The sequence below is a fragment of the Amblyomma mixtum genome, chromosome 2 (assembly GCF_055824585.1).
Source record: "Amblyomma mixtum isolate Tamu chromosome 2, ASM5582458v1, whole genome shotgun sequence".
In the NCBI taxonomy this organism is placed as follows: Eukaryota; Metazoa; Arthropoda; class Arachnida; order Ixodida; family Ixodidae; genus Amblyomma; species Amblyomma mixtum.
Genome location: NC_143013.1, coordinates 124,984,166 through 124,997,941, shown reverse-complemented (window position 1 = coordinate 124,997,941; position 13,776 = coordinate 124,984,166). Strand labels below are relative to the sequence as shown.

Here is a 13,776-nt window from a genome sequence, read left to right as displayed (position 1 = left end):
CGTATGTAGATTTCCGGGCTATGTACTCTAGCTTGAAGACCGGAAATGTATAGCAAAGAAACAGATCGGTCAGTTGTTCATATGCTGTGTCAGAATTTCCAGGAACTAGAGCAGGACTGCATGTGGCGTCAACGATGTCATGGAACGCGTAATCAAATATGACATGAGGGAAGCCAACACTCACCGAAACGAAGGACCGTAGCGGAGTTTTTTATTTGTGCTGTTCCTAAATCGGAGATTAACCAAGTGCTTACTTTTACACATAAGTGATTAGAAAGCCGAAACTAGAACATGCCGCTAGTGCGAGATCTCACGAAGTGTCCGCCTCCGCCGTTCGATCATGTTCCTACGTGACACTCGCAGTAATACAGAACGTGCTACATCCGCCGCTATTTACGAGGACGGCACACGTGAACGCGCTCAAGGTCCGGTTACACTACACATAAAGGCCCCCGAAAGAAGATTGGTCAATCGTCACGTTAGCTCACTTTGTAGAGCACCGCACGCGAAATACGGAGGTCAACGGTTCGGGCTCCACCGGTGGCATGTGGTTGTTTTTTCTTATGCTTTATAATCAATTAGGTTTAGAAATGATCATTTGTTGCTTTCCTATTGATGAACACAACAAATTAAAAAGAATACCCTATGCTGCTTGGTTTCGGTGACTGTTGGCGTCCGTCATATCACCCATAACGAGCCCCTCTTTGCCGTTCTCTTGCTCTCAGATCTGTTCACGTGTTCGAAAGGAGCATGATTGACCACAACTTCAGCTATGGAATGGCGGGCCATCAAAATTGCAGATATAATGGGCCGGCGAGTCACGAGTTTCTCGTAGGTGTCTGCTCCTTTTGGAATTCTGCCTCAGATTTCGGCTCGCCGCTCTAGGTTTCGCTTCAAGGATAAAAATTTATGACACAGAGACGAGCTGTTACGCTGATGAGGTTACACGTGACGACACCATCAGAGGAGAGATGCACTGGAGTATATCAGGAACAGCTTCTAAATTTCAAACTAGTTTCTAAGGGCACTAACCTTTCATGTCGTCCGTCCACCGTAAACTGCCATTCGAAAGCTGGCCTTATCGGCTCGAAATTATGAGGACTATTTGGATGACCTTGTGAAGTGCGTCAAAAAGAGGAAGTAGGCAGCAAATGGTGGAGTGGACGCAGCAGTCAAACGCTCTCTCTTTCCCTTCAAACAATTCTAACGAAAAAGACACCGCCCTAACAGCCGAGCACTAACAGCCTACTTTCTTCGTTTGGGCGCAAAAATAGAGCATGGTTGTTAGAGAAATTAAGCAACGGCTAATATTTAAGCAGTTAATATTTAAACAGCTTATTATTTATTGCTATGCTTATTTTCATTCTTTTTTTTATTACGAATTCGGCGGCCATCTGCGCTGCGCGCGAGGTCGCTCGGTTTCGCGCATCCGCAGAAGTGGCAAGTCTGGCATCATGAGTAAAAAAAAGTTAGCAAGGTAACCGATCAGATTCCAGTCCTCTTTCTCTTCGTCTTCGTCTACACATGCAGCGTGGATCGCATGCATCCACTCGCCTCGTTGCCTCCTGATTGCCTCATTTGCGTGGTAAACGAGTGGGTATCGAAAATATTTACATCATTCCGCTTTCTTACTTGAGCTCTCAATTTGAGTTTTTCATCACGCACGTTAGCTCAAGAATCTATCTCAATTTGGCACTATGCGTACCACTTCGTGAGCGCGCACTTTTGCTCATAAAAATCATCATCAGTGCGAGAACCACTCATGCTTCCGGGCGACATATTGGACAACTTCGCTGTCCGATCGCCCAGAACTTCGAACCGCTGTGGCCTGCTGAGCTGCCCACGGGCATCGGATTCATAAGTGCTAAAAGGTGAGCCTTCGCGATCAGAACAGTTAGCGAGGCGTTTGTATCGCGAACAACGTCCCGCCAACCCAGACGTTTTGTCAGTAGGGCAATCTATATGCTCCGTAACCCTACCGGTAGCGTTCAGCCTTGTTCAGCTCGGATAGTAATTACTTGGTAGTTTCTCAGATTCCAGTTGCGTGCGCGCCAGTCAGGCATGCTGTAACTAACAACTCTCGGTTTCGTGAAGCGGTCATCGAAAACGTTCTTCGCGGGTGCAAGTGCGCCCGCATCGCTCTCATTCGGACTTTAGTGGGAACATCCCCCGGATGTGCCGTATTGGCCAATCATGCAAGGTTGCTGCAAGATTCTTCGCGCACCCTTAGCTCTCAGTGTTGCCGCACTTATCCCTCCTCGATATGGCCAGAGGGCTAACATGATACGGATGTAACAGCTGTTCGCAGATGCCTTTTCGTACCGTCTATCACGTCGCTTTAAGCGCGACGATAATTTCTTTTTACAAGGGCAAAACTTTGGGCTAGTAGGTATTCGTGTTTACTAGGAATTGCAAACAACTACGACGAGACATAGGCTGGACTAATGCAGCGCAAACCTTCGAGTAGGTTTAACACCCAAGTTTAGCATGTGCAGAGACTGGCGGAGAACGATTGGAAAACGAGGGGCACAACGCGCACGCCATTGATAGGAAAGAAAGAGTAGTATCTGTTTCGTACAGATCATTCAATGTGGAAAAGGGAAGGCCCAAAATGCAGACATGTGAATACGCCTGGGACTAAATAGAGCACAGTTGAGCATGCCTTATTCCTCACGATATCTGTAGGAACAGCGTAGTTAAGAGGACAAAACGAAGAGGGACACACACCGTGTGTGTGTCCCTCTTCGTTCTGTCCTGTCACCTTCCCCGTTCCCACAGATATGCACTACCAACTAGCCTGCCACATCTCTTTTGTGAACCTCAATATAAGTGGGATAGTTCTATTTTGTTTTCCGGATCACATTAACGAATTTTATTTACGACCCATTCAGTATCAAAGACTGCGAACTATATTAATGTATACAGAACAACCGATACCAGAGGACCTAACAGTGAAATAGCAAGATCTTGACTTGATGATTTGATTCGAGGAAGCGGAGACGAGTTTTTGGTTTGAGGTTAAATTTTTAAAGTTTGTTTGGCGTGTTTGGCGCGTTTGCTTTATCGGATTCGCAGCCGGTTAATAAGCATTTTGAGTGCTTGAGCGGGATAAATTTTTATAAGACACTGCATTTATCTATGAATAGCTTTTTGTTTATTCCGCACAGGTGAAATAAAAAAAGATGACAGTGATCGGTCACTAAAGCATTAGCACAATCCTCCTGATCGCGCGAAAAAAGTCCATCACTATTAATAGTCTTCACCATTCTCTGCAGCCCCGTCTCCTGTATTCCTGAGGGTTTTAACGAAGCACCTCCGGTCACTCAAGCGCAGCGAAAGCTTCCAGCGAATCGCACCAGGCCGTAAAACGACAGTGAGTAAGCAAAATAACTGGAGTGTTTACCAGAAGAGTTCAAAGCGCCTAAACGGTAGGAGTTGGCGGCGTATATCAGCGTCGTCAATCACAAGATTCACTGCCCTAGGCTATAGATTATCCTTTTGAAGCGTTGTGCACACTAATGTGCAGCAAATGCGCAGCTTCTTCTTGTGATGTGCTCCAGCTAGCACCAATTCCTTTGTTTAAAGCGAATTCCGTAGTCATGTTATTGTAACTGGGTTGCCTTTTTGATTTAGATAGCGACCGTAGTGAATATTTCTCAGAAGAGTAAGCTGAGTAGCACGCCTTTGGACTCTAGAGACATTTTGTCACCGCTAAAATGATTTTTGTTGCGAAAGCAACACTACGCCAGTCGCCGAGCCATTTCGCGGAGGTGACGAAAGGCCATACTGCGCGTGCGCGAGGAGCAGTGACGTCACACAGCGCACTGTTGGCGCGCCGCCGCCGTCGCTGCACGGGTGAGTCAGAGGTGCCGCCGTTGCGCTCGCCAGTTACGCATGCGCAGAGGCGATGCCGCGCCGTCGCCATCGCCTCTCTCTCTCTACTCGTTGTTTTCGCAATCGTCCAAGTGTAACCAGAGCTAAAGCATTGCCAATTTTTTCTGTTATTTCTAAAATGAAGTCCATCTTCAAAAATATGTGAACCCCTTAGTTCTGGCGTTCTCGTCTTACTATGATGTTTTCGTGTTGCGATTTGTAGCCATTGGGACATTTTGCACCCAGTTTTTTTTACAGGGATAAAAATTACTTTGTGCTTTGAGTTGCAAATCCGGCTGTTACTTCAGGCTCCAATTATTAGACCTCAGAATCATGCTCGGAGAAAGGTGTGTACACTGGTGCTACCACCCTGGAGCCAAGAAAGGTTTTATCCTTTTTCCTCGGCTCAATCAAAGACTTTTTTTGCTATTGTGGCCCGTTCTCTAGAATCCGCACTCGTAAAGTGGTGCACTCAAATGATGCAAGAGAGCTTTCGGGGAGAGGTAGCCAGATTGCGCAAAGCAGGGTTCCCTGGAAACGTGTTGACATCTGTGACCAAGGCACTGCTACAGAAAATCAAGGTAAGGGAAAAGAAGACACGGAGATCAGGAAGACTCGGGAACGCCAAAACAGTGGTTATTCCATACATCCACAAGGTGTCCCACAACCTAAAAAGGGCAGGCAACAAGTACGGCGTCCGGAGGATTTTTCTCGGCGCCGTCCAAATTGGCCAAGATTTGCCCTAAGGTCAGCAGTAGTGCCCCTGCAACATCTGGCCGCGGGGAAAAAACAAAAAAAGCACGGCAAGCCCTTTTTTTTTCGGTGTGCCATGGGTGTGGTCTATGAGATCCCCTTTCTTGTGGCAAAGTGTACTTTGGTGAGACTGGGCGTTCTGTTAATGCACGTGCCACGAAACATGAAAGAACGTTGGAAAACGCGACCCCAGCAGGAATCGACCCGCCCACAGCGGTTCGTGCAAGGATCTAAACGATCAGAACTATGAGCCACGGCTTGACAAGATAAAAATTCTGACGAGGAGGAAAGATAGATTAACTCGGGAAATATCCGAAGCCATTTTTATCAAGGCGAGAGACCATGTGTGTCAGCACCACCTCTGTCTCCCTGCATACCAGCGAATTCACATCGCTTAAAAATAGGGGAAGAAATGCTGTCTGCTCTCCTTAACCTACTTTGACTTATTTGGTGTCATCTTGAGTGGAAAAGACAAACAATAAAAGTGTGACCACACTTTCCTCTCCCCCTTCTCCCGTTTTCTTGACCTTTTTTTCTGTGGCCAGTCATAGATACGCATGTGCTAAGTGTTTTCTTTCTTGCATTTTCAACAAAAATACGTGTCAGTGAACATAGTTGTAGTATGCGCCTGTCCTGTAATGTCCTTCTGTGTATTCGTCTAAAGTGTAGCTTTATTTAAATTTCAAGAAAAGATAATGCATCTCTTTCCTGGGGGACACAGGGGCGCAATAAAAGACACGGACAAGACGTAGACAGGGACGAGCGCTCGTCCCTGTCTACTTCTTGTCCGTGTCTTTTGTTGCGCCCCAGTGTCCCCCAGGAAAGTTATGAACCAACACGCCCAAATACAAGTACTTCTGGGATAATGCATCACCCACTAGGCCCTCAACGTGTTTCATTAATATACTTGAGCCTTTCATAGTATTATTTTGCAGAAAATTTTTTCCTTTTTCGGAGCCTTTATCTCTGAAATAATTAAGGCACTGAGGTGCACGCAACGCATATCAACGATGGGTACAGATCTCTGGTCTAGCTGACTAACGCAGTGTTCTACTGTCTGTACGGCTGCTTACTCAATCGACCGCAAATGGCGCAACAGTAGCGATCATTGCCACGCAACTGTGTGTCTCTTTGGCGTGCGTCACGTCATCCAGCAGCTGTTTCTATGCCGCGTCATGCGCTTCGTGTGGTTTCCTGACACCAAAGAAAGTCTCCCGATCCGCGCGAAACATTATCGCGGCTGCGTAAAAAAGCGCGCGCTCGCATGCCTAAACGGAACCTAGCGTAACGGCGACCCCTACGGGTCCTACTGGTATCGATCATACAGGAGCAATAAATAACGATGGACCCTAGCGTCCAGCAAACAGCCTTCGCAACTTCCATCAGAGGTGTTTGCTATGCCATTTCGCGCTATCCCTCCGTCTGGCGCTAAATGATGATCGTGATTTCGTTGCACAAAGGGCTGCTTGGTTAATGCGCGTCATGTTAGTCTTGCGTTTAGTCTAAGCGAGGCGGCGTCAGAGACGCGTATTTCTAAGCAGTTCGCTCGGCCATAACGCCATGGTAGAGTCCAAGGGCAGCGTAAAGCTTGCACACGGCAAAAAATTGGTGAGCACCCAGGCCTATCTGAAGTTAAACCCCGCTCATCTCACATGCGAGGAATTTGCTTAACGAGCTGTGCTACCCCTCCGGACGGCAATGGCCTCGCCGCAGACGCTTTTACCCATGTTCCACAAGACGCAGACACAAAGAAGTTATGAATCTCAGTGTGCCCTCTCAAGCTTTCAACTAAGGTGTTTTCATAGCCGCTCTATAAAATCTACCGTGTACTGTGAGACTTGCCGTCAACTGGCCTGCGCGCTTCATAAGCAAGCCAACGTTCTTTAACCTTTGCAGTCGTAGCTGCTGAACGAAAAACGCGCCAGTACTGGCAATGGGTTGACAGAGCAATAAGCCTTTTTGTTGCACTTACTCTGACCCCTAAATCGATACCACATGGTAATGCAGCATTCCCAGTAGTGGTGATCAGATGCATCTTCCCATGCCAAAGTGTGCCTTCTATGATGGATACTTTGTTTTGAGGCTAATCGCCGTCTAGACGACAGGCACATAGCGCATGGGCCTTGTCTACACTCTTCATTTTGCAAGATTTGTTGGCCATCACTGACACATGGCGCCAGGCTGAACAGGTCTCAGTTTGTTAATATACGCTGGAACGACGTACAGGCACAAGTGTCAGTTGATTTATTCAGATGCCGGGTAAGGTGAAATATGTCAGTAGGATCTCCAAAGGATTTTACAATGCGTGCTGCGCGCGTCTGCATAATCAGCTGATCTAGAGAGAACTCTGCAGGCTTACGGAGTAAACATAATGGCAGCTACACAAGGACCCTGTATCGAACAGCGCGAATACAATCAGCCACAAGAGACGAGGAAACAGTCGAACACACTGCTGTATTTCTCGTCACTTGTGCCTGTTGGCGTTCCCGCTGTTCGATATAGAATGCTTAACCAACCAGACCCCGAAAATGTTCTTACTCAAGTTTTTTTATGATCAGCCATACTTCTCCTAAAAACCCTTTCTTCTAGCACAAAAGAACAGCGAGAACATCTTTATATACATCCTGGGTGTCCTGACGCCGCATACTCACAACAAAAAAATATTATTTCTAGCGACGCAGCTATTCTCTCGCATCTTAGCTGCAGGAGCAGCCATTTATACATTAGTAACGGCGAGAACACGCGGAGTGTCCAAGACTGCGTTTGTAAATTATTCATTGCAGGTGCTCCGCATTCAACGCTCTGCCAATCTAGCTCCGCTCAGTGGAACAGGATATGGCAAGCACGGAAAAGAAAAAGCAGCGCAAAACAAATAACCTCAGAAAAAGAAGGTCACAGGCGTGGGCTCTACTGCACTTTATTTCCGGCATCCCATGTTTCGCGCTTGTTACGTGTCACCGTGAAGTAGTATGGAGTGCAGTATTGTGTATTATTCAGGATATGCATACCGTTGAAGTAATGATGGGCGCAGTTGATAGCTGATTCTGAAAGGGATAAACTAACCTACCTCCCAACTTTTCTCAGGAGCTGTACAGCAGATATCTGTCCGCCTTTATTAGGGGCACACAAACGATTGGGGGCAGGCTTATAGAGTTCGGCACCCTTGTGTTCTTTGTAGGCTCGGGCTGGGCCATACTCTGCCGTCGAGACGTTATGTCTACTGGACCAGGGGCTCCCGACAAGGAACTTGGCCTTCCAAAGCCAGAGGGAGAGATGTCTAAGATGTCCACTCGTAAGAGACGCAAGCCCAGCGCGACAGTCGGCGTAGAGCAGAAGTACGAATCTCAACCTCCGCATGATACCGATGATGCAGTCAAAGCAGGATCTTCCAATAAGAGGCCTCGCAGCCGTCAACTGGTACTGCTGACAACCGCCGTCGGCGCTCATTAGCTGGCAGCTCCGCCAGCCGCCTTAAGGGTGCAACCATCAAAGTGGAATCAGCAGGGCCAACCTCAGACGACCCAGCTTCGAAGCCCGCAAAGCCAAGCGATGCTGAGAGCCGCAAAGCGCCACACCCTGAACCCGTCGCAGAGAATCAGCCATCGCAGCAAACTCGGGACAAAGGTTCGTATCTAAAGCACTCACGGCAAAAAACCAGCCAAGTGGCCTCCGGCGTGCAAGAGGCTCCCTCGGGTGGAGAAACAAAGCAGAGGGACGTGATCGTCACGCTGACCGCCACCCAACCTCCTAGCGCTCATCCAACCACGTCTACCATAAAAGACGCGGCCGAAACTAGCCTGGCTTACCCGCAGAGCGCAGATGCCCCACCAGGCGACCCGGCACCCGCAAGCTTAGTGCCGGAGAATGCACCTGCCGAGGACCCGTCACCTCGCACCAAGGGTTCCAAGGCGATTCCAAGGAAGAGCACCGTCTTGAGCCCCAATTGGCTGGGCCTGAAAAACTTCGATTTGGCCGACACGGTAAGTTGCTGATTTGAACACCTCATGCGGCCGTGTCTTATGATATAGGGGCATCGTAGGAATTGAACTGCATCCGATATTAAAAGGCCAGTGCCCTGATGCAATGGACGACAGGTGGATGATGTCACACATTCACACCAACACTAGTTTTATTTGACTTCTGAGCAGGGTGCTTTAGGATAAACATTTGGAAGGCGAGCGTTACTTCCAACAGGAGGCAATTCGCCATATAGCGGCGTTTGGTTTAGGGTCAGGAAAAAAAATCAATTGTTAGCAGGAAAATTTAGCGGTCTTCTTAGCCACATTTTTAAAGAAAAAAAACATTGGTTTGGTTGGTTTGGTTTATGGGGTTCAACGTCCCAAAGCGACTAAGGCTATGAGAGACGCCGTCGTGGAGGGCTCCGGAAATTTCGACCACGTGGGTTCTTTAACGTGCACTGGCATCGCACAGTACACGGGCCTCTAGAATTTCTCCTCCACAGAAATTCCAGCCGCCGCGGCCGGGATCGAACCCGCGTCTTTTGGGTCAGCAACCGAGCAGCATAACCACTGAGCCACCACGGCGGGAGAAAAAAAAATATATCGTTTAGATTGCCTTCTACGATGCCTATAACGAGTGCGTAATGTTCTTGCAATTTTCGCGCCCAATCTTTGGTTTGAAACCGCTGCATTGGCTCTAAATGGTTTGCACGAATTATAACCTTCAAGAATGATCGAGTGCCTTCTATTTTATTATCACATGAAGTTTTACTAATTAAACTTGCTAATCGAGCTTATTTCACTCATTAATCTCCTTATTCAAATATGGGAGGGGCGCTACCAGAGTTTTGAGTGTCATTAGAAATTTTTCGCGGTGGCGATTTTCAAATTTTGGGGATCGTCACATTTTCAACTTTCGCGGTGCTCTATCATAGGTATCATAGGTGCTCTCTCACTGGTGGTCACGTGGTGGTTATGGCGTCATGACATTTTAATGGCATTCATGATCGCGGGGAGTCCTCGTACGACTCGTTGCGTAGTGGCGCAGCGATTAAGCGGCACTGCCGAGCAAGGTGGCTACTTCAAACACGGCCACCGGTTGGGCTTCCGCGAGCAATCTCTCTCATCCAGAGCTCCCGTAAGACTCATGCGCAGCGCCACGATGGGCGCGTTGAAATTGCATCGAGTTTAGCAACGGTGCTTGGTTTGCTCACGATCCGTTTGCTCACAACACAAGATGACTGACCTCTTTCCAGCAATCAGAGAATTCCTTTACAAAGAAGTATGAATGTTCTTCTGAGACGGCATACTGAAATCTTTTTCGAATTTTTATTTATTACCACTGGTGCAACGCTTTACAATTATATATTTCATTCCTTTTGACATGATATCTGGCCGCCTTCTAATGCAAAATTCAGTCTTAAAATAATGCCCTCACTTATAACACCCTGAAAGTCAAAATACTACTGATATCTTAGGCCAAAGCTACCGAAATTAAGTTAGTCCTGGGTAAGCACTGTGTTGACCTCGTTTTGCACCATTTAGAAGATTTTCTTTACCCTATCAGGACGCAGAAATACGGGAACGGACGCATTTTTGGCTCTCATATTTAATTATATGATTCTAAGGGTCGAGTAATACAAAGCATCTCTTCGTCTTCAGGTGAGAAGTCCTCGTGAGACCATCGGCAAGACCGCAGGAGTGCTCCTTAAAAAGGAGATTCTCATCACCCTCGTTGCTATAGCGACCATGCTATTCTTCCTAGTCGCCCTCTTCTTCCTAATCCCCACGACGACACCGAAAGTAAAAGACTGCTTCTGCGTGACCGACGACTGCCTTTCCCACGCAAGACTCCTCAACGAGAGTCGAAGTACAAAGTTTGACCCCTGCCATGACTTCAGTGCCCACGTCTGCTCAAACTGGTCACCGCCCAAAGTAAGAGAAGAAATTAGAGATTTTGACACGTCCGCTATGGTAGACATGGTCTACTCATGGCTCCTGGATCTGAGCACGACTTTGCAGGAAGGATCCAAGGCGTTCCCCGTGGCCAGCAAGGCACTGGCAATGCTAGAGTCTTGCATGAGCAACTCCTCCTCGTACGGAACTAACCTGAAGGCTTTCCGGCAATTTCTGGACGATCTCAGCCTGCCTTGGCCGAATCCACCAAAACAAGGTACCGATGCGCTTGGCGTGCTTTTCAATCTGGCCTACAATTGGCAGGCTTCCTTCTGGTTCAAGGTGAGAGTGTCTTTTATGCATAAAGGCCTATACAAAGGCAAGCGCAGCATTATTTTGACGCCGTCTCCTCTGATTACGCTCTACCGCCAGCAGCATCGCGCTGTCATAAGAGACGGAAAGGACTCCTACGTCAAGTACTGGATGGACTTCTACGTGGCCCTCCTTCGTGACGCCAAATCAGCCAACAAGAAACGGGCTCTTCAGACGGCGGAACTGGAAGGCGACATTATTGAGACTATCAACGAGGCGCTACAAACATCACCAAAACATTCGGCCGTGTTCCTTATAGAAGATCTGGAAGTGTACACGAACCACATTATTTCCCGCCGATGGTTGCAACAGATTCAGGGCGGTACTGCCTTGAACCCTGAGCTGACGTACCAGGATATTGTTTTTACGACCAATGCACTTTTCCTGCGGACAGTAGGCAACCTGTTCAAGAGATACACCAACGATGCGATTGTGGATTTCCTAGGGTGGCAATTTGCCCAGCACTATGCACCTGTGTCAGACAGCGGCCTTCTGGTGGCGCGTTACGGCGACCACAGGACAGCCAGAAGCTTGCGACCCGCCTTCTGCGGATTCTACATCGAGGTGCCCTACAGGGTGCTCCTCCTATCCCTGGGCTTTGCGTCGCGGCTAACGCTCACCGACAAGGAACTGGTCGATGCTGGCTTCGACCGCCTCATATCGACGGCTGTGTACTTGCTCAACAATTCTAATTGGTTTGACTCAGAGAGCAGAACCTTGGCCACTGACAAACTTCGGGCTGCCAGCTTGCGGCTGTGGCCTCCCGCCAATTTTCTCAACGATACAAACCTGGAGGAGTTATTTCGAGCGTTTCCGAAAAAACAAGAGTCGTTTGGCGAATACTTCATCAACTCGCGCGGGAGCATTCGAACAATCAAGAGAACGCCGGAATTCGACACAGTGCTTGAGATGCCGGAGAACTATGGCCTGCCGTATTTCGAGTACGATTACGTAGAAAACACCGTAGGTGTCGCGATCGGTGCGGTGGCCCGTCCGCTGTTTTACAGCCAAGGCACTCTGGCCATGTTCTATGGCGGATTTGGCTTTTCGCTCGCATTAGAATTGGTCAAGGCGCTCGACCAGGAGGGACTCCAATGGCACCCCGATGGACTGCTGGTCGACTCGTTCCTCAGTGCACGCTCGCAGGCTGTTTTCGTAGCCAAAAATAGGTGCTTTAACAACAGCGAGCTGGCCGGCAGCAGAAGTGTGTTTCCAGAAATACCGGCGCTGCAGATAGCCTACTCTGCCTTCCTCGACGCAGCCAGCGAAGCCGGGAACACGACGCAGATAAGCACCGAGCTTAACGAAGAGAAGGTATTTTTTATGACCATCTGCCACATGACATGCACCCGGCAGGACGTTAAGAACCCCTTCTCGGTTGACTGCAACAAACTTGTGCGCCACTCAGCGGCTTTCGCAAAGGCATTCCACTGTCCGGAAGGATCTCGGATGAACCCGAGAAATAAGTGCAGCTTTTTCGACTGATGCGAGAATTTTGTGATGTTAGAATTGTTTAAGCTTTACGACGGTACTGTGAGTTTCTGCGCATACCAACGAACATCGACTACCATGTGTAATGTTGTGTAATATGTTGTGTAATCTATAAGGAAGTGGTGAGAACTTTGGAAAACTGCGGTGATTTTTATCTTTTTTCTTTTTATTTTGATTCTTCTCCTGTGATGTTGGCTCAGAGACGTTTTCACATTTTTACAATAGCCTTGCTCTCGGGTATCAAGCGGTGACAGAGATAACTTTTGAACTGCCCTAATCAAAGCTGAAGTCATAATATTGGAATATCCTTCTTAAGCAAGGAAACCGAGGCGGCTGCCAAGCTTTGTACCTAGCTATAATTGGTCATGGATCTGTGGTTGCTTCTAGAAACGTTCTGTTGTATTTTACTAATGCAGTCATAGTGGCCGAGACCAAAAAGTGGCGTACTCTTCCTAAAAATTCTACTTTGGGTTTCAAAAGAGCGTACTCTTACGCTGAGATCTCACTGCAGCTACAAAATGGCGGCCCCTTGAGTTATCGGGGACGTAGGCGTTCAAAGTCTTATTTCCTTGTCGAGTAAATGTTTGCACACAAAGGCACTTCGTGGTGTGTAGACCTGTTAGCTTAACCTGACGACTTTTGTTCCTTTTCTTGTCTGTTGAAGTGGACATGCGGTGCTTAAATTTTAAATTACGTTATTTGCTTAGCCACTGTGAATTTATCCATCTGCATTGTCGGTGTTCCCAAGTCTTGAATCTATTGATGGCTCTGTCAATTAGTCACGGCATGTTATTTTGGTCTCTATATTTTTCTTTTGCCTCGCACATGATGAAAAAAAATTAAGTCAAAATAGGTCGGGTTGTCGTTCAAATATAGAAGGTTTCTCTTTTAGCGCATCTTGTTATTTTCGCTGACGTCTTATTTTTTGAACGTGAAAGGTTTTTTCTCTCTGCAGGAGAAAAAACTGAGAAGTGAAACGCATCCAGCGAAATAAACAAAGTTTTTCACTCTTGCTTGGAACTATGTCACCTGAATGCTGAAGCCCTCGGGGGCCAATTTGCAGCTAACGTTTCTGGTGCAGAGTGCGACCTCTTTGTTCATGCAGTAGGTTACTTTTCATTAAGTGACAGAAGGAGGGCGAGAAATCACTGGAACGCTGTGCGACTGAGTTGCTCTGCCTTTCTCACGCAATTGCAGTTCTTGATCTTCGAAGCCACTGCCAATATCCTAATTCTTGCGAGCGCTATCTTTATGCTTGGCAACCGCGCTTCTAAGTTCGCAGGTGGAAGTGTTCAGAATTGTGCGCTCCTTGAGGCGTTTCCCAGTCTACTCTATTGGGAGTACACCATCAGCCCCCCTCCCCCCCCCCCCACGCCCCCCCCCCCCCGCAACTGTATTATTTGTGCGGAATATTTTGAGATGTCGAACTTGA

The 13,776-nt window shown here is 47.8% G+C and overlaps 1 protein-coding gene across 1 annotated transcript; it reads left to right on the top strand.

Moving 5' to 3' along the window:
- Positions 1-6,186: 6,186 nt before the first annotated feature.
- On the top strand, positions 6,187-12,338 carry LOC149360776 (neprilysin-like). Its single transcript, XM_089567924.1, has 4 exons — positions 6,187-6,223; positions 7,805-7,918; positions 8,077-8,606; positions 10,248-12,338. The coding sequence occupies exons 1-4, from the start codon at positions 6,187-6,189 to the stop codon at positions 12,336-12,338; spliced, it is 2,772 nt and encodes a 923-aa protein (XP_089424050.1).
- The last annotated feature ends 1,438 nt before the right edge of the window (positions 12,339-13,776 follow it).